Genomic DNA, 20,425 nt, shown 5'->3' with positions numbered 1-20,425 from the left:
ATGGTAACACCACCCCTTTCATTCTCCAACATGTCCCAGCTTGGAAGGGAAGTTATTTGGTCCTCCCATTTATAAAGAACCTAGTATAGGCCAAGTTATGTACTAAAACCCGTGACCCACAATTTAAGTCACTGCCCCTGTTTATTTTAATCTTGGCTAGAGGAAAGAGTAAATAAACAAAATAATGAATGTCTAATATAGTGTTAAGTATACTTAGGTCCTTTGATAAACAATGCTGACAGAGAGAGAGAGGGAGGGATGTAGGAAGAGAGATGACGGATAAAGGGAGAAAGAAATTAACTGCAATTATTGATGAGGAGATTAGGGAAGCACTAACTGAGTAGAGAACTGATTTTTTTTTTTTTAAAGAGGAGCCAGCCCAGTGGCTCAGCGGTTAAGTTCGCACGTTCCGCTTCTCGGCGGCCCGGAGTTCACCGGTTCAGATCTCGGGTCTGGACATGGCACCGCTTGGCTAAAGCCATCATGCTGTGGTAGGCGTCCCACGTATAAAGTAGAGGAACATGGGCATGGATGTTAGCTCAGGGTGAGTCTTCCCCAGCAAAAAGAGGAGGATTGGCAGTAGTTAGCTCAGGGCTAAACTTCCTCAAAAAAAAAAAAAAAAAGACAAAGAACATTGTGGGTAAAGAATTTTCCAGAGAGGGGATTAATTGAAACAGTGCAGGCTGAATACTACTTCCATTCCTTGTGATGTTGTTTAAAAACAAAACAAAACAAATCTCGAGACTATTATCCCAAGAAAGTTCCGTATACAAAAAAGTAGAGTACCTTGAACATGACTCAACAAACACTAATGCCTAGGAAATAACTTTCCATAAGCTATCTTCCTGTTTGAAGAGCTATTTTCTGCTCACTTAAAGAGCTTCCACAGAAGGACAGATTATACACATGGACACTCTCACTGTCCGTGTGGATTCCACACTCACCAGAATAGGCTGGCTGGGCAACCAGGTGGATGCAGGTGTCTCCAGGGCTGCAGACTCGTCCTGCTGACCCCACTCCTGACGTGCAGACAGCCTGTGGCTTGCTGGAGAAGGCAGTGACTTCTGCCTCTGATTCCCCTTTTATGGGGGAAGGGAGTGGATAACCCAATCAGGGGACAATCCAGAGGAGACATCCTGTCTCTCATTGATGGGATTTGAGAGATTCCTAAGTTTTTATAGGGAAACATGAAAAGGTGGGGTTTCTGACACTGTCAGATACTGTTGGTAGATGACAACATTTAATAAAATTGTGTGTGGGGAGGTGGTATTTGCAGTTTCTATCCCCATTTTAATGTTTCCTTTTTCTCCCACTATGAATACCTTCTATAAATATAGGAAGGGAAGTTACTATGCACAAAACTTTCTCATGTTTTAAGAACAACAATGTTCTTATGTCAAAAATCAACATGTTTTAAAAGGAAAAAATTAGAGACTGTGTAAATGTTTATCAATAAAAGAATGTCCAACACATTTATTAAAAACTTTATATCACAAGCCCTTAAAAATAAATTATTTTGTGCATTTAAGTTTCACCTAATTACCAATCTAAATTTGAAATTATTTCAACCATCTTACCTTTTCCTTCCCTTTGACCTAAATAATTAATGTTTCTTTTTGAGGAAGATTAGCCCTGAGCTAACTACTGCCAGTCCTCCTCTTTTTTTTGCTGAGGAAGCCTGGCCCTGAGCCAACATCGTGCCCATCTTCCTCTACTTTATACATGGGACGCCTACCACAGCATGGCTTGCCAAGTGGTGCCATGTCCGCACCTGGGATCCAAACCAGTGAACCCCAGGCCGCCGAGAAGCGGAACGTGTGAACTTAACCGGTGCGCCACTGGACCGGCCCTAGCTAATGTTTCTTTACTCTCTTTACTTCTCTGACTTTGATTTAATAACTCTTTTATTATTCCAGTATTTCCTCTATAAACTCATTACTTACAATCATATAGAAATCTGTGTCTAATTGTGCTAATGGTTAAATCGTGAATCCTTTACATAATGTAGTCTAATACAAATAATTACTTTAACCACCTCCCCCAAATGCTAATGTAAGTGAGCAAAAGTGAGGCCATCTTGTTATGCTAAATGGCCCCAGCCCCTCCTCTGTTTGACTACTTGCTGCTCTGCACATGCTCTAAACAAGTCACATGCTCTCCTGATTTATGGCCTCTGCTTACCTATGTACTCCCTGATACCTTGATAAATTAAAACTTTGGTCTACGAGTTTCTCTCCAGGAACAGACAGACCATAGGTGAGAAACACACCTATAAGGGATCGATCACAGCTGACAGACAGTGGAACAATGTGATGCCTGGAGCCCAACATCCCTGGACACCCTCCTCACTGCCCATTTCCCAACATAACTGCCTCAAGACTCTGTAACCCTTGAAGATGGGTTTTTGAGACATTAGTCACCCATCTTTGGATTGGCTGGATAATCTAATTAAACTTCCTTTCTGGAGCTCTAACTTGACGTGATTAAGTGGCTCAGCTGCAAGCAGAGCGAGCTCATTGCCAGTATCACTAACACCTTAAATACTTTCCATTCTACTGATGACCTTCCTGACTTTTGTATTACTATTGTCACACATTTTAATTCTATATATATTTTAATCTCCATGAGAGATTTCTAGAAATGCTCCATAAAACAAAATTCATTTGCATTTATTTATAAATTATCCTTTCCTTTCTTCTTCAGTCCTTCCTGCATTCCTGGTTTTCAATCTGGGATTATTTTCCTTTGGACTTCACTCACTCTAGTATTTTCTCTAATTCAAAACTGGTAACAATGCAAAGTTTCACTTTAAGATTTTTCTAAGGCATCATTATTTGGTGCACTATTGCTGCTGGGTATAGAACTCTGGTTTGACATGCGATTGATTTTAGCATCTTAAAAATTGTACTCTGTTTTTTGGTTTTTTTTTTGGAGGAAGATTAGCCCTAAGCTAACTGCTGCCAATCCTCCTCTTTTCGCTGAGGAAGACTGGCCCTGAGCTAACATCCATGCCCATCTTCCTCTACTTTATATTTGGGACGTCTACGACCACGTGGCGTGCCAAGTGGTGCCATGTCCGCACCTGGGATCCAAATCAGAGAACCCCGGGCCACTGAAGCTGCACCACCAGGCTAGCCCCCAAAATTGTACTCTGTTAATGTCTACCTTATTTTACTTATGGCCAGAAATCACTAATTAGCCTTTTTTCTTGCTTATTTGTCCTTTATAGTACCTAAAATCCTTTACATTAACTTTGGTTTCTAGACCATAGTGTAGCTCGTTGATATTTCCTGTGTATTCACTCTGCTTAGGGGATATTGCATTAACTGAATCTGTGGGTTGATATCTTTCACCAACCTGGAACCTGCTTGTGTATTTTCACTTCTGATATCAATTCTTCCCCAGATTCTCTCTGCTCCCCTTTCAATCACATCACACGTGTCCTATAATTCTACCCTAAATTTTCCAGCATTGTTGGCCCTGTGGTTTGGTTGGGAGATTTGCTCTTGAATTGTCTTCCATTTTAGAAACCAGCCTTTTGCTGGAATCAATTCCTTCTTAATCACTTAAATTCTTAATTTCAGTTCTAACATAAACACAATACATAGCTTTAATTTTTTAAAAAAGAGATTAGCAGACCAGTTTCACAACAAGGAGAAAATGATTTCCATGTGATACAATAAAGCTCACGTAAATAGGAGAAAATTATGAATTGAATCTTCCTAAGATATATGAGGAGCCAGTATGCATTAAAATTCATCACTAAGATAGAGGGGGTGGGAATCCTGAGTATGTTGTTCTTCCTACTGATGTGGGCTACATTTTGAAATGATAATATTTAGATATTTTGGGTTAAATAAAAATGTTATAAAACCCAGTTTCATCTCTTTGTATTTACTTTCTTTAACGTGTATTCTAGGAAATTTGAAATGACATAGGTCACATTGTTAGATTTCTATTGTTCTTGGCTGGATAAAGCTATGATGTGATTGTTAATTTTAGGTGTTAACTTGAGGAGGCTAAATGATGCCCGGATAGCTGGCGAAGTATTATTTCTGGGTGTGTCCATAAGGGTGTTTCTGGAAGAGATAAGCATTTGATTCCAGACTATGTAAAGAGACGCACCCTCAGCAGTGTGGTTGGGCGTCATCTACTCTGTTGAGGGATCAATAGAACAAAAAGGGAAAGAAAGGCTGACTCCACTCTCTCTCCCTGAGCTGGGACTTCCATTTGTTCCTGCCCTTGGACATTGGAGATTCTGGGTCTTAGGCCTTCAGATTCAACTGAATTATATCACCCAGTTTTCTGGTTCTCCAGCTTGCAGATGGCAGATTGTGGGACTCCTCAGCCTCCTTGACCCTGTGAACCAATTCCTATAATAAATATCCATTTCCATATGTTTATATCTGTTCTATTGGTTCTGTTTCTCTAGAGAATGCTGATTGATACACATGGAAAACTAAGTCCATAGTAGATGCACAGGGAGGAATTTCCCAAGGCATAAGAGGCCCCCTCACCCACCAGGAGGAAGCAAACCATCCCACCCTGGCAGCCTGCATGAGTACACACACACACAAACACAACTAGCTTGAAAATATGCTCAGGCTCAAACTCTCTGCCTCATTGTTCATCACATCAGGAATTTCTACATGACATACTACAAATGTGTCCCTCTGTTTATTATCTCTTTCCTCCCACTAACGCTACGTCAAACAGGGGATGTGAATCTGTTCAGTTTTTTTCTGGATCACAGGTTTTTTACGAGAGCTTTGCACGTAGTAGGTGCTTGATAAATAAAATGGCCAAATAGTTTTCTCTCCACACTGGAAAATATCTGGGAATGAAAAGGGTAGGATTAGGAATTATGATAGGACAACAGGGAAAATATCTGCTTAGACAGAAATAGAGGATTTAAAAGTTAAGGTGAACTGATTGGGTTTGCATTTTAAACAGATCATTGTAACTAGAATCTCATGATTGGATTATGGGGAGATAGGATTTGGAATATTGAGCTGGAATTGTTAATTTATTGCTGTACACCCATCAAAAGATACTATCTTTGTATAACGAAGTTAAGTGGATGGGTTTAAAATATTTCAGGAAATGAAGTTTTAGTATTTGAATTAGATGGATAGATGACAGATAGATATGATATCTGAGCTCTTTTTGTGTGCAAAGCCATATGTGAACACTGGTGAGGGAAACATCTGGAAAATCCATATTAGTCCTGCCGTCATAGACTATCCAATTTAATGAGAAAGAACTAAACATTGAAAGAAATAGATAATGTACATATAAGTAAAATACAAAAAAATAATCAACAAAGAAGAAAAATGGAGTTTCATAAATTAGGTTGCTAGAGCAGGAGAGTTCACTGTGTGGGAATGATATTTTGTGTGAGATCTGACAGGTGATTCGAAATAATTCAAAAGTGGAGAAATCTGTAGGTGGATTCAGGAGGGTGGATGGATGTTCATTATGAGTGTGGAGTGACAGTGTGTCCAGAATGACACTCAGTGGTAGACAGAATATTTGCACAAACAAATGAGTTTGGGAACTCTCAGAGAGAAGTGAATTATTGGGGCAAGCGGTTTGTTCAACTTGGGACTTGGTCATTGTGAGGTGAGTCATCACTGGTGTGCTGATGTACAGGAACATCAGTGAGGCCACCTTGTCACACGAATTAATCCTTTCCTGGTTAAAACCCTTCTAGCAGGTGATCAGTATAAACTGCTGCATGCTTTCATGACTTGCTGGCTCTGATCCTGCGCACATACCCCTACTGAGGTGCTCTGATAGCTTTGTTCTTAACTATTTTGATGAATCTTCCCAAGGAATAAGAAGGCCTCCAGGAAGAAGGGGATCATCATCACTGACGAAAGAGACAGAAGGAAAGAACAATGAGAGATTCCACAGTCTGCTGTCATGTACATTTCTAAACCCCCTCCTTACTGCCCATTTTCCCTATATAACTGCCTCAAGATTCTGTAATCATTAAAGTTGGTTTTTTTGAGATATTAATCACCCATCTTGTGATTTGTCAGCTGATCTAATCTAGACTTCGTTTCTTGATCCCTAACTCATTGTGATTAATTGGCTCAGATGGTGGTGAGCTGAGTGAGTCCACTGTTCGGTATCAGTGAGTGGGCAGGTAGGTATTTGGGTCTAGGGGTCAGAGTCACATCTCTGCTGAAGCTTTGAACATTTTCAGTTCATTAGCGGTATTTGAATCCAGGGGAAAAGATGGGATTGCCCAGTAGAAGGGTGCCGGTGGAGAACAGCTAGCACGGCAGGGCTGAGTTCTGGGAAGCCTCAGTCAATGTGGGTTGGTCATGTAGTGGGGGAAGACATGTCCTCTACCCTCTGGGTCCTCCTGGCTGGGCTACAAATTCAATTCACGTGAGACGAATAACAGGAGAAAATCAAATAAAACTTTATAACATGTACACATGGGAGACACTCAGGAAAACTGAGCAACTGGCCAAAATGATGGAGGCTCTCATCATAAATACCATCTTCAGCTAAAGACAATGGAGGATATTGAGGGTAGTGGTTTGGGACTTCAAGGGGGTGGAAGGCAATTTACATGGAGATGGAAATGCAAATGGGCCAACTACAGACAATGTGACCTGAGAGACTCTTTACATTACATTACAGTTAGCTTGTGGTATTAGCTCCTTCCTGGAACAGGCCCTTCTATTTTAAATTCTTTCAGGCAGGTGTGTGTGTGTGTGTGTGTGGGGGGGGGGGTGTCAAAGTTTCTTTCAGAGTCTTTTGTTATTAAAAATAATCAAGCCAAAGAGACACCTTTTAGGGCAACCAACTCTGATTCTCCACAGTCATGCAGAGAAGCCAGGAAGTGGCTTAGGAAGTTTGGATCAGGATCAGGACGGAGTAGGCTGGATCCCAAGAAAAACGGTCACTCTAAAGTTAGTTGAAGTCCACAATGTCACATGCCACTGCAGGGCACGTCAGAGAACAATGAAAAGTTCACGTTGGATTAGTAAGAAACATGACTTTTGAGTTCAGCAAGAGAAGCATCCACAGAATGGGGATATGGGATCGGGTGGGCACTGTAGAAACAGAGGCCTTGGGATGTATGCGAACTTTTCACAGTGAGTCCCGGCAGGAGGAGGAGAGGGAAGGCATGTGGGTGAGGAGTCCTAGGAAATGTTCTATGAGGGATGGGTTTGTAGATGGCAGAGATCTGTGCATTTTTGAAACATGAAGGATGATTACAGTAGGGAAGTGATTGAAAGTACTATGAATATTGATGGTATAAGGTCACTGAAATGGAAAGGATGAGATAAAAGTCAGAATGGTTTCAGCTGAGAAAGAAAATTTGGCTCTCACAATAGAAAAGATGTGATAAATGATTTCCTTAGAAGGAATATTTGTAGATCTGATGAAAAGAGAGTGAAATAGCTCTTGTCTGGTGGTTAACAATTTATCCGTGAAATATAAAGTAGACCAGGAGAAAATAGAGTTTCATGGAATTCAAGAAAAAGAAAGAGATTAACAGCATTCAGGAAGCATTAGCGAATGCACATAGGCCCACTGGTTGCTCTTGATTCTCTGTTGGGATCCAGACTCCTCGTGTGCTCTCTCTTCAGTGGTGATGCTCAGTGCAGGTGTCAATGTGGCACGGGAGGTATTTGGAATTATCCAAAGTCAGAGGCTGGCGGGGTAGATGTGATGGGAGTAAGGAATGTGGGAGCATAGTCAGTGGATCATTGAAATGATGGACCACAAATCCAAGATTAATAGGGAAGAGTAGGAGGAGAAAAGGAAGAGAGGCTTGAGAAGATATTCCTGCTGGAGTCATCTATTTTCGGAAGGATGGTTATTTAGAGTGGAGTTCTTTGTGTAAAACCATAAAATGTGGAAATCTTAGTGGGAATGTGGCGTTTCTGAGTTACTGCCTTGTGAGCATGAGAATTTTGGGTGAAGATAGGATCTGGGTGTGGAAGTGAGTATCTAAGGGTGGAATAGTGCATGATTTCATTAGAGACGGGACAGCATAAGGAGCTGTTGAGTCCTTGGGTCCCTGTGTCCCAATAATGGTGGTTGTGGGGTGACAGCATGTTTGTAGTTGACAACGACAGAGAAGGGAAGACAGTAACATCCTGAGGAAAGACGGAGGAGAGAAGTTAGTCTCGAGTTGGCCCTGGATAATGACCTTGAACTTCCTATCCTGGTCTCATATCAGCTTGGTGTTGTCCCAGAATCCCATTCTCAACATGTGGTGCCTGTACCAGCAGCATCACCACCACCAGGGAACCTTTTAGAAATGAAAATTTTCCATCCCTACCCCAGATCTACCTGGGTTAAGGTCCAGCAATATGAGTTTTAAAAACCATCCAGACAATTGTGATGCACAGTATGATTTGAGATACATTCTCTAGGGAGAAAAGGAGGATGGAATATCCAAATGAGCTGAGAACATTCTCCATGGATGGTAGTCTTCATCCCCCATTTTGTTCAAATTTAACATTTCATTTTGTTTTGAAAGAGAAAGCTCAGAAACTAGGACCCAACTTCCCAATGGAAAGAGAGACCATGAAACCAAAATCAAGCAGAAACCTGCAGCTGTGTACACCCTGAAGGCTGAGCATATTCCAGAGCCCAGGTACTAGGATAACTTCCCATCCTGGCCGTGAGGTCTGGGGCCGTCAGTGGGAGGAGCCCTCGGAGAAGCCCCAGGGAGTCTATAGAGAGGAGACACTGCAGGGCCTCCAGGCCTGCAGCAGTGAGGGAGAACTCTTAAGTCCTTTGGATTCACAAATCTCTTAAAAACAGTACATTGTGTATCCAGGAGATTCCCTGGGCCATGGGTAGAGCTGAGGGATGTGCACACCAGCCCTAGCCCACCCCTTGCCAGTGTCCATATTGGGCAGAGATGAGTCCAGGAACGGGTCTGGGTCTCTCACAGCCCCTCTGTAGGCAATGGGCAACTTCTGGACGTATCAGGAGACAGATGCAGAAAGGGAAGAAAAGCATGGGAGAGACTGAGTTGTTGGCTTGAGAACAGAGGAGACTGCCAGGGAAGCAGAGAGAATCAGGAGCCAAGAAAGGCGCCTGAAAACACGGTGAGGAAAGCGATATTGGTGCTGAAGGAAAGGAGAGTGGCGCAGTGAGAAATCCAGCAGGAGACAGCCTTGACCCCCACAGCATCTCTATGTAGCGTCCATCATGATCCTTACCTTTCATGGGAAACCTAGATTTTTACTTACCACAACTTTTTCCTTTTTATATTAAAATAAAAAGGAAAATCAAAGCTGAGGAATTAGTATTTTGAACTTATTTACTCCTTCTCGTACTTACACTCAGTGAAGAGATGATACCTGTTCAGATGAGATTCATCTTTTAATGTATATTAATTCTAATGCCATAAATTATTTTTATGATTTTGCATCTAATTTTAACATAAAATTCATTCTTTCAAATCTTGTCACATGTTAATTCAAACATGGGTAACTTCTATACTATAAAATAAGTACCTCTGATTTGTTCCCTGGCAAACTTGCGTAGCTTTGATTTTGGAATCTTAGTGATGACCATACCCCGTGGGGCATTATTTGCCACTTAGAGAACCTTGGCAGCTGGCTCAGTGCCTTCATTCCCACAGTAGATCCAGAGTTGTGGAAGGCATTCACCTTGCACACAGCACAGAGCACATAGTAATTACTCCATAAACATGTGATAAAGGAATAATCTCTGGCATCATCAGATCATTCACAAAAGCCAGACTGAGAGAGAGCTTCTCTAGGTCAAGAAGGAGAAGGATTCCTTCATATTTTCAGTGTTTTCATTTTTAATATTGTAGTGTGAACAGCAATTATACTTTTTCTTAAAACTGTCTTCTGAAAGTTTTCAAAAGTCTCCAAATTTCAGAGAAGAGAAAAATCAACCTCTGTGAACCCGTCACTTGCTTCAAAGGTTGTCAATTCATAACCCATCAGGCTTTGTTTATCCTCACTCCCACCCCCCCAGAATTAGCCATCCGTCGATGCTGGAAGCACCTCCTTTCAGGTGGAAATAGATCCATTTCTCTTACCGAAGAGATTTTTGCAACACAAACAAAACAAAGTTATCACACACAAAAATAAAAATGTTATTCTTATAATCAACTATCTAGTCAGTATCCAAAGTCTACTAGTTTTCTCTAGCTTGTTTCTTGGTTTTACATTTTATTTGAGTCAGGATCTTAAGAAAACCCTTCCTCTGCAATTGGTTGACCTGTTTCTGAAGTCACTTTTCATCCCTGTAGTCCATACATCTTGGGCATCGGGTGGGATATGCGTGTGTTTATGTGTCTACACCAATAATGTGAACTCTTTCTTTCCTGGATGGCTGTGGGAAGCAGGATTTATACTCGGCTTCTGGCTGAACTGAAAAGGGCTCCCTGGGTGACACTAGCAGCCTTCAGAAAGGAGGAGGAAGAGGTTCCAAGGAATGCATGTGGCCCTTGTCTTACAGGGTGTTTCCAGGGCATGATGTTCAAAATGCCAGGTGGTAACCCTTTAGCTCCTGGTCATGGGGTATGTTCTCAGTGTGAGCTCAGAGCAGCATCTCTTCACTAGCCATATGGGAAACATTTCAGTATTTTAATTGGTGAGGTTGTGTCTGTGTAGGCCCACATTCATCAGTTTGGTGACATTCCCCTGCTGGACCCCATCCCTGCTCCTCTCATGCCTCATCTTTCAAAACTCCCAACAGGAAACTTTGCCATCCCCATAACACATAACCACATAACCACAGCACAAGACTGGAGAAAAAGAACACAGCCATCCTGGGGGCTACACGCTGTATAGGATCAGGGCCAGCTGGCCCTTTAGTTCAAGTTGGTAACAACACGACTCAGTGTGTAAATTAGTGATTGTCCGAGACCATGAACCTCAGAACCACATGGGCTGAGACGTCACCCTGGGCAGCTAGGGAGAGTGTGGATCATGCAGCGGCCAGGATGAAGGTCCATTTTCCAGGCAAACCAAAGCTCACCCCTGATCCATCAGGCCCGGCCAGGGAAGAATGGCCACGATGTACCTGACAGAGAGGCTGGGGCCTTAGGGAATTTCTGCCCAAAAAGAATTGTAGAAGGAAGTGAGGGATGCTGGAAATCTAGTTCACAGGGAGCAGTCAAGCTTATGGAACAAAGCCCTGTTGTAGCTTTAAAAGCTGCATCACAAATCTTTCCCTCTGGATAGGAAACAAGCAGGAAAAGGACCTGCAAGTTCATGGACCAGGATCCTGGGAGGAGTCCAATCCAGGTAAAGCATGAACAGGGAGCCCTTAGAGGCGGCCTGTGGAGGGATGTCCTGCCTGCCCTTAGTCCGTCTGCAAATGGTCTTCCTCTGGTCTTGTCCTTTCCACATGCAACACTTTAGCTTTTTACATTTTTTTCCCCATTTAGTGTTGATGCATTTCCAGAGATTGATTACAAAACTACATGTTCCAGTAATTGATCAAAAGAAAGCTCCACAAGAGAAGCAGAAAACATTCCTTCTTCTTCGAAAGCTGTAGAAAGGCAGCCACTGTCCTGGGGCAGGACATGGTCCTGGCAAGTGCCATCTGAAAGACCCACATTTCTGTGCTGGTTGCTCTGCTGGGAAAGTCCCTCCAGCCTCTAAATCCAGGGGGATCTGAGGGGCTGTCTCTGCTCCTGGCCCAGGGGAACCACACTGAAACGAACCTGTCCTCTGAGGAATGGGGACATGGGGGGCGGGGGGCGGTCCTTAACTAGCCAGGGACAGGGGCTGGCCTTCCTCCCTTCTCTCACATACAATGAGCTGTGACCATGCACCAGTTCTTAATTCAAGGAGGAAGGTGAGGTTCTGTGTCTCGTTTACATGAGCACAGGAGGTGAACCACACCACAACTCCCAGGCTATAACAGAAACAGGAATTTAATAAACATTCAAATGGAACATTCAGTATTAAAGTGATAATATGCCTTCTCCCCAATAGGTCAATAGACACTGGGGTAAAGATGTCAGGGAGTTGGAGGGGGGTCATTCCTTCCCCATTCAGATTTAGGGGAAACCAGGAAAATCCTTACAATGTCCTCCTTCACATCAGGATGGGAAGAGCTGGCCTGGTGCACCCCAAGTGTCCCAGCCATGTCCCTGCGCCTGAAGAGTCTGAGCTTGTGGTAGTCTCCAGAGTGTGACAGTTCCCTGAGAAGGGCATGGCAGCTGAATAGAAGAAACAGGCTATTTTGGGGTCCCTCCCTGAGATTCATGGCCCACCTCCCTGCCCCCACTGCACTCTGTGCTCCAAACCCGGTGCTGAGTGCTCAGTGCATCCACAGCACCCCATTTGTCCCTGACATTGAGGAAACGATGCGGGGTCGGTGAGCCGAGAAGTCGAAAGAAAGATTTCTTAGACTCTTAAGATCTGGCAGTAGTGCTCTTTTATTTAGAGAACAGAATAGCATAGGGACAGGACCCACGGGCAGTCAGAGATGCTGCTGGCATGGGGAGCTGCTGCTGCTGCCGCTGGCATGAGGACAGGACCCATGGGCAGGCAGAGCTGCTGCCGGCATGTTGCTGCTGCCGCTTCTGCTGCTGCTTCTGCTGCAAAGTTGGGTGGAGAGTAAGGCTAAATTTAAGGCATAGGTATGTGAGTTATCTCTTTACAAGACAAAGGAAAGAATATGTAAAAAAGTTAAAAATGGTATCATTGCCTGTAGGGTCTGGCCATTTGGCGGTCCCACAACTTTTAGATAAGAATCAAACTGGATTGAGTAAATGGCAGAAGTCACCACTTAAATATTATCCTCAGCTAAAGACAAAGGAGGATGGGGGGGGGGGGCGGGGGTCAGTTACATGAGGTTGCCAGACAGTAACCAACTTAAGTTCTTGCCTCTGGCATTAAGAGTTTCTAGAGATAAGGCCATCCCCCTTCTTCCTGGCACAGAGAGGGAGGCATCTTTACAGATAGAGATTTCCCTTAGAAATGTAAATGTTTCCCAACAAAGGGGCAAGCAAATTCCACTCCTCAGAGCCTGCTTCTCATCTGTAGTTTTAAAAGTAACCAGCCTAAAAATCCTCATCATAAACCGTTTTAAAATTAACCAGCCTAAAAATCCTCATCAGTACCATAAAGCATCACCCATTTCATAGCTGGCAACTGAGTCCCAGCAAAGAGAAGGGAGTGGCCTGTCATAGGACTGGTCAGCAGGGGAACTGGGATCCAGGCACAGACTGAGCCCAAAGCTTTATGAGCCCCTGGATTCAGTCCCTGCTGCTCCCGACACTCACTCAGCCCCAATCTTGAGCATGGCCGGTTCTTCTTGGTCCTGAAGAAGCCTCACATTTTGCTCACCTTCAGGTCTGGGGGCTCCAGCTGGCAGGACAGGCTGCAGTTACAGGACAGAGTGGACCTGTGAGCTACCAGGAGCCACACCTCAGGTGTCCCTCCCAGAGCCTGCCAGCAGCTGGAGTCTTGGTTCCCCAGGGGTCACCAAGCAACAAGGTCTGGGGCTGATCAGGGAGCCGTGGGCACATGGTCCGGAGCTGACCGTCAGAGAGAGTCTGCCCTGCCCTCACCCAGCTCCTGAGCCCTCACCTCTCATCCTCACGGAGGGGCTCCATGGCCTGGAACCAGGCCCCAAATTGCTCCTCGGGCTGCAGGTGGCATTCATTGGCAGCCTCCTGGAGCAGCTGGATCTCTTTAATGACCTGGAATTTCTGGGAGGAAGGACAGGATGCAGATGGGGCCTGGGTGGGGAACCCTGTCGGGGGCTTGTGGGGATTGAGGGGCTGGTCTGGGGTCTTTGCTCACTGGGAACTCTCCTTTCCGGCCACTCCATTTGATGAGGATTTTTAGGCTGCTTAATTTTAAAACGGTTTATGATGAGGATCTTTAGGCTAGTTACTTTTAAAACTGCAGATGAGAAGCAGGCTCCGAGGACTGGAATTTTGCTTGCCCTTTTGAGAGACATTTGCAATTGTGAAGGAAGGGGGATGACCTTGTAGGGACCTGAAATTGGCCACCCCAAGCTATGTCTCTTTGGCATCGGGATTGTTTTGGGGCTGATTGCTTTTGATAAACTGGGACAGGGAAGGAGGCTCTGAGGAATGGAACTTGCCCTTGTTGGGACACATTTACATTTGTAAGGTAAATCTCCACCTGTAAAAGGTGCCTCCCTCTCTGTACCAGGAAGAAGAAGAGAGATGACCTTATCCCTAGAAACTCTTAATGGGGAAGGCAAGAACTTAAGTTGGTTGCTGTCTGGCAATCTCATGTAACTGATTTAGGGTGGTGGCTTCTGACCTTTACTTAATCCGATTTGATTCTTGTCTAAAAGTCATGGGATCACCCAACGACCAGACCCCACCTGCACTGATACCATTTTAACTTTTTTTCATGTTTTTTCCTTTGTCTTCTAAAGAAATGATTCACATACCCATGCCTTATAAAATTAGCCCTAACCCTCAACTCGGGGCAGCAGCAGGAGCTCTGACTGCCCGTGGGTCCTGTCCCCATGCCAGCGGGGGCAGCAGAAGCGGCGGCAGCAGAAGCTCTGACTGCCCATGGGTCCTGTCCCCATGCTATTCTATTCTCTAAATAAAAGAGCACTACTGCCAGATCTTAAGAGTCTAAGAAATCTTTCTTTCGTCTTCTCAGCTCACCGACCCCGCATCACATTCAGGACTTGCCTGTTCTCACAGTTGAGTTGAACTAGTTCCTCATCCAGGAACTAATTCCAGGATCCAATGTGATGGGATCCCAGCTGTGTGTATCTAACTCTCCTAATAAAGATAAGACCCAAGGGATGAGGCCAGAGAAAGTCTTGCAGGGGACATCTCTGACTGCCACAGTCCCACCCTCCCCACATTGAGGGCACAGCTGCTCACCTCACTCTATTTCTGGAAGTTCACCCTATTTCCCTGGAAGGCAGACAGCCAATGTCCATCAGAAACAGCCCCCTTGGCCCATGACTAGCCCCCAGCCCACCCCTTCCCAGGTTGCAGGACTGCCAGGGCCCAGCAGAGGGCAGACACTGCCACAAGGGGAACCTGAACCTGGGCCAGGCTCCCTGAGGCCAGAGACTCTGCAGCCCAACCCTCTCTGATGACAGACAGGGAGACTGAGGCCTCGTGCAGGGAGGGACAGCTGGACCACAGATGTGCTTCCTGACCTTCAGGGGCTGACTTCACCCCCCCAGGGGCAGGGCCTGAGGGAGAGGCTCAGTCCAGCTCTGACACCACCTCCTGCAGCTCTGCAGTCAGGCAGCTCTGAGCTCCCCCAGCCCAGGGAGCCTGGAGGGGGCTTATGCAGAGCCTTCCTTCCCCCATCCCTAAGATGTGCCTGAGGCCCCAGCCCCAGGGGCGGCCAGGAGGCTCTCAGGAGAGGAGCTTTGCCAAGTGCTGAGAGCTCAGGTCCCAGGGCGGGGCTCTAGCCTCCCAAACCTCTGGATCCTACTCCCTGTTCCCCACTCCAGGCTCACTCACCTGCAGATAATCCTCTATCTCAGTGTCCAGCAGCTGCAGGTAATCGAGGAATGCGCCCAGGAAGGGAACGATACCCTGTGCCAGCAGGATGGGAGGGGGGATGAGGCGAGGCTGTCAAGTGCCACCATAAAATCTCCCCCAAAACCCTCACCCCAGCCTCCTGCCTATGCCAGACTCCCACATAGAGCAGCCCAGGACCCTCAACAATCTCCCCCAGGAGCCCCCTCCAGGAACATCAATCTCCCCCGTCACCTCCCAGGGTCGGCTTTTGCCAAATCCCAGGGAATATGGTCCCTGCCCCTCCCCACCCGAAGTCCCTCCTGGGCCCAGCCCTGCCAGGCCTCCTCCTGCTCACTTCTAATGCAGCCGGTTCAGGCTCTGAGTGGCCAGGAGCTGGGCTGGAGGAGGAGGGGCCCCTCTCTTGGTGGAGGCCTCGAGCTTGAGGGTAGAGGCCCCTCTCCTCTGACACATGGAACCCTCCCCCACATCCACCCTCACCTGCTGCTGCTGCCTCTCCTGGGCTCCCCAGGGGCCCATCTCCAGGGCCTTCCAAAGAGAGGCCACTTCCTACAAAGTCAAGAACAGGGTCAAGGAGGCCAAGGAGGCCATACTCCCTTCCACATGTCCCCCATGCCCCTGATCCTGTACCCTGGACATCTGGTGTGTGTGGCTGCTCCCTTTTCCAGAGTGCTCTGATTCTCGATCAGTCCCAGCTCCAACACTCGCTCCTCTGTGGCCTCCGGCCTGCCCAGGCCCCTCAGCCTCTCTCCTCATCTGGAAAGTGTGAGGAGAACTCCACCTGCCTCCCAGGGCCTCCTGAGGACTCAGTGTCGTCTGACTGTCATCACTGCTCTCCCCTCACCCCTCGAGGAGGAGGCGGCACACAGCTCCTGCACATTCCTCTCCTCCCTTGAACCTCATCCCCCATTTGTGGGGCTTGTAGCACAGATCACCTCCCTCCACGTCCCACATGAGGAGACCGAGGCTCACAGAGGGGCTTGACTTGCTCAGAGGCCCACAAAGGAGACACCACTTCCCCTCCCAGCCAGAGGCCCTGTCCCCCTGCCTTCACCCCACCTACAGACACACCTCTGAACAAAGTCATGTCCTCTGGACTCTCAGAGTATGAACAGGCCCTCAGCCAGGCTGAGCGATGGATGGGGAGGTGCAGGCTATCTCGGGGCACCTGTCCAAGTGGCATCTGCCTGTCCAAGCCCCATTGGATCAAGGCCTCAGCTCCCTAGGATCCCTCAGGATGTTCCCCTGAACAGAACTTTCTTTTCATCCACTCGGGAAGGTGACCCTTTGTGCCACATGTGAGTGACAGTTATGAGGTGACCAGGGCACTGGTTGATGGTGATATTTGCTTCCTTTTGTTCTTGGAAACTTCTAACATCCACTCAAGAAGGTCCATGAAGTATCTATTGGATCCCCCGCTACTCTCATTGCCAACAAGGCACCAGGTGAGAACCCCACTGGGTGTGTCAGCAGTGACCACTATCAGGGCACAGTGGGGAGTCCCAGAGAGCACACAGTTCTGTCCCAGATCCACCATTCATCCCATGCTGGGCAGTGCCCATGTCCACCTGATCCATAGGACCCCGCAGTGCCCATCCCTGGGGCAGGCAGGGTGCCCTGTCCTTTGAGGTGCAGAGGTGACAGAAGGAGCAGCAGGGGCCTGGCTTCCTGAGGACAGACTGGGCTGCTTTAGGAAGAAAAGAGTCCCCACCCCCTCCATCCACCCACAGCCTGGAGAGAGTCAAGTCCCAGCTGATGGACCCGCATGGAAGCCAGAGACCTGCTCATCCTGCAGGCTCCTCTCCCTCCTGGAACAGTCCAGCCAACACCCCTGGGTCCCATGACCAAGGCCTCCTGTCCCTACTGCCCCCACCCGTCCACGCAGCTAACACCTCTCTTCCTGTCAATCAGAACAATATAGACGGTTATTCCTCAGAGAAACTTTAAGGGAAAAACTAAACCAAGCACATCTGGCCCAGTCCCCCCTCCCCTCTCCCCTCCCCTCCTTCCAGATCTGCAGCCTCCACTCACCTCCATGAGCAGCTTCCTGCTCACTCGCTGGTCCTTCATGCACAAATTTTTAAATTTTTGAGAGCTCTTCCTGAGGGGGGAAAGAATGGAAAGCTTTGTGGTGGTTTAGGGATAAATCCCATTTCTTCGAAAACCCAGAAGATCCAAGCATCCTGGATGAGGGTTTTCCCTGGGTCCTCTGAGCCCTGGGGTCTCCATGGGACTGGGCGGGGGGGGCTCTCCCGGTGTGACCTGGGCTCCATTCCTGTAACTCCTGAGCAGATGTGTTTTCAACAGTCGTGGTTTCAGTCGGACGGAGAGTTCTGTTGCTGCAAAGCAAATACTTGAAAATCTTCAGTTTGGCTCCACCCAGGACCTGACATTCAGGGACACTGATTCCTGAAGCAGAAGCCCCCGGCCTAAGTTTCCAGAGAGACTCAGAGTCCGCCAACCAAGTGAGTCTCTGTCGCTAGCGTTTACTGTCTCCCAGGAGGTGCCAGTTTACTGAGGGGGCAATGCCAGCACTATGGGGGTTGTCTGGTCCACCCAGGTGATGCTCACATGAAGAGAGGCCTACCCGCCTGGAAACGTGTACCCAAGTCTTTTTGAGCTGATGGACGGTGTGGCTCTGCAGAGCAGAGAGGATGGCACGGAGTGAAGCAGAGTTCCTCACGCTTTGGCACTCCTGGGGAAGGGAAGAGAGTGAGCTGGTGAGGGGAGCTGGAGCCCTGCTCCCTCTGGCTTCTGTTCCCTCAGGAAACTCTGCTGTCCTGGATGAGACACATGCTGAGGAACCCGGGGAGGGCACCCCTGGGACCTGATGAGTAACACTCCCAGACTGGAGGATTTGAGCTCAACCCAAGGAAGGAGCCCAGGAAGAAGTGAGCTTCCCACGCTGGGACCAGAAGTCAAGGTCAGTGACACCCCGGCAGGAGGGGCCTGGGGACTGTGCAAGGGCTCAGAGCACAGACTTCAATCCTGAGAGCTGAGGAAGGAGAAGAGGCAGTTTTACGACTCCAGAGAGGGGCTCCCTGGGCCGCCCACAACTTACCCTGGCCCCCTGGATCCAGAGCTCCACCACCCTGGCCCTGTCCTGGGCTGTCATGCTCAGGTCTCCCAGGCAGGTGGTGACAACACAGTTGACCACTGTGATAAACTGGGTGACGGTGGCACAGATGGTGGGTGCCAGATGCTCATTGCCCCTGTTGTCCCACGGGGACCAGATGGAGTCCAGGCAGTGGCGGGGCATCACTTGCTTGAACAGCCCCTGGGGAGGCAGGGAGTGTCACCCAGCCCTGCCGCATCCCAGCTCAGTGTCCACAGCCCACAGTCCCAGGCAGGGTCAGTGCTCAGAGGTGGAGCTCAGGAAGCTGAGGATGTGGCCTGGGGCTTGTGGGGGTCCCTGGGTTTCGTCTATGTCCACTGAGGGCACCCAGCACAGGATGACCCAGGACCAATAGTGTGGGGAAGGAAAGTGGCATTCGCTCCCAGCCCAGTCTCACTACTCCAGGCACCAGAACCCGGCTGATACTTGACCATCGCAAGGGGCCTTATCCACCCATTCTGTCTGACTCCTCATTCAGATGCACGATCCCTTGAGGCAGTGACGACCATTTGCTTTGTTTGTCTGTCTCTCGCGTAGTCATATAGAAATGAGGTGCCTAAATAATTCTGAGGCTGTTGAGGCCTCCTGTGCAAATGGACGATCGACCCAAGGACCTGACAGCCCTTCAGTGACCTCCCCTCCCCCACCAAAGGGCCAGACTCTGCCCAACTTCCTCTCTGTTCCGCCTCATTCATCTTCACAACTGCTCTGCATGGCAGATGCTCTTAGTGTCCATCTCTAGTGTCCCCATTAGGACAGCAAAGGCTTGGGAGTTAAGAGGTTGCCCAGGGCACATGTGTGTAAGTGGGGAAGCTGGGATTGGACTACATCATGGGATTCTGGATCAGGAAACGGCAGGTCTTGGGCCGCTGATGGCACGGGGAAGGCCAGCCCCACCTGCCCTGAGAGCCCCCCTGCTCACCGCATCCATCACTGTAAACTGGTCTGCAATCAGCTGGGGAAGGAACCCCAAGGAGTCAGGCTTCTGCTCCCATAGCAGGCTCTTGGTGGTCACAGCCCGGGTGCAGGTGGGCTCTGGGGCTGGATCCGGCTCTGATGTTCTCTCTCCAGACGGAGTTAGAATTCTCCCTGGAGACAAGGGTCCAGCGGGATCCAGCTCAGGAGCTGGCGCTGGGGCTGGAGCTGATGTTGGCCCTGGCTCTGGCACTTGTGGGACTGATGGAGGTGACACAGCTGTCAGCTCTAGCACAGGTGGTGGAACTAGAGCTGGAGCTGGCTCTTGCTCTGGCTCTGGAGCTGGTGGGAGCTCTGGAGATGGTCCTGGAGCAGGATAAAGCAAAAGTCTCACTCAAGTAGCTGACTTCCCCTGAGTCTTTCCAAAGACAGCAAAGACCCCACTGCCTTTAAGGGAACCCAGCCCATGAACCCCCTGCAAATTGTCTTCCCAGACTGCAGGGCCCTCACCTTCCAGTTCTGCCTCCACGGGCTCTGGAGCCTCTAGGTGGACTTGGAGGAGGGAGGCGTGGCCCTCCAGCTCTGAGGCAGGCGAGCTCACATGCACAGGGGCCAGCTTCATCCTGAAGCAGGGGAGGTGCAGGGGCTCCCAGAAATCCTGCACTGGGTCCAGGCAGGTTCCCACCAGAGAAGAGATGGCACTGGGGGAAGGCATTGGGCAAGAGATTCAGAGGCCTGGTCTTTCCCTCCACACTGCCCACCGAAGATACCCTTATTTGGTCTGGGCCCCTATGCCCACCCATTCCCATCCAGAGGAGAGCCCCAGCCCAATCCCGACCCCTGTGTGGCTGTCCTGGTGGTGGCAGGACGGCTCATGCAGCAAGTTGAACACAGAGTCTGCTGTGAGTCTGTTCTTCCCA

At 48.1% G+C, this 20,425-nt stretch overlaps 1 protein-coding gene and 1 non-coding gene across 21 annotated transcripts in view; one reads left to right on the top strand and one right to left on the bottom strand.

Moving 5' to 3' along the window:
- Positions 1-12,394: 12,394 nt before the first annotated feature.
- LOC100063871 (ral guanine nucleotide dissociation stimulator) overlaps positions 12,395-20,425 on the bottom strand; it is a 43,457-nt gene continuing 35,426 nt past the window's right edge. For 10 of the 20 annotated variants that reach the window (XM_070273147.1, XM_070273140.1, XM_070273139.1 and 7 more), the window contains 4 exons: positions 20,016-20,206; positions 19,513-19,871; positions 18,537-18,752; positions 17,807-18,170 (listed from right to left, as the gene is read on the bottom strand). In XM_070273147.1, the coding sequence (XP_070129248.1) occupies positions 17,955-18,170; positions 18,537-18,752; positions 19,513-19,871; positions 20,016-20,206 (982 nt within the window). In that variant the 3' untranslated portion in view covers positions 17,807-17,954. Of the gene's footprint in view, positions 12,575-13,261; positions 13,360-13,568; positions 13,691-14,618; positions 14,756-14,860; positions 14,894-15,457; positions 15,533-15,955; positions 16,025-16,105; positions 17,144-17,506; positions 17,577-17,806; positions 18,171-18,536; positions 18,753-19,512; positions 19,872-20,015; positions 20,207-20,425 lie in introns of those variants that run through there. The other 10 variants (XR_011440639.1, XR_011440642.1, XR_011440640.1 and 7 more) reach the window with 7 other exon arrangements.
- On the top strand, positions 18,161-18,265 carry MIR8984 (microRNA mir-8984). Its single transcript, NR_127990.1, has one exon. It is a non-coding gene; the product is annotated as a microRNA mir-8984 (primary transcript).

Source organism: Equus caballus, chromosome 7 (assembly GCF_041296265.1).
Source record: "Equus caballus isolate H_3958 breed thoroughbred chromosome 7, TB-T2T, whole genome shotgun sequence".
NCBI classification, from domain to species: domain Eukaryota; kingdom Metazoa; phylum Chordata; class Mammalia; order Perissodactyla; family Equidae; genus Equus; species Equus caballus.
The sequence above is the reverse complement of the archived record's forward strand: the minus strand, read 5'-3'. Positions and strand labels throughout refer to the sequence as shown.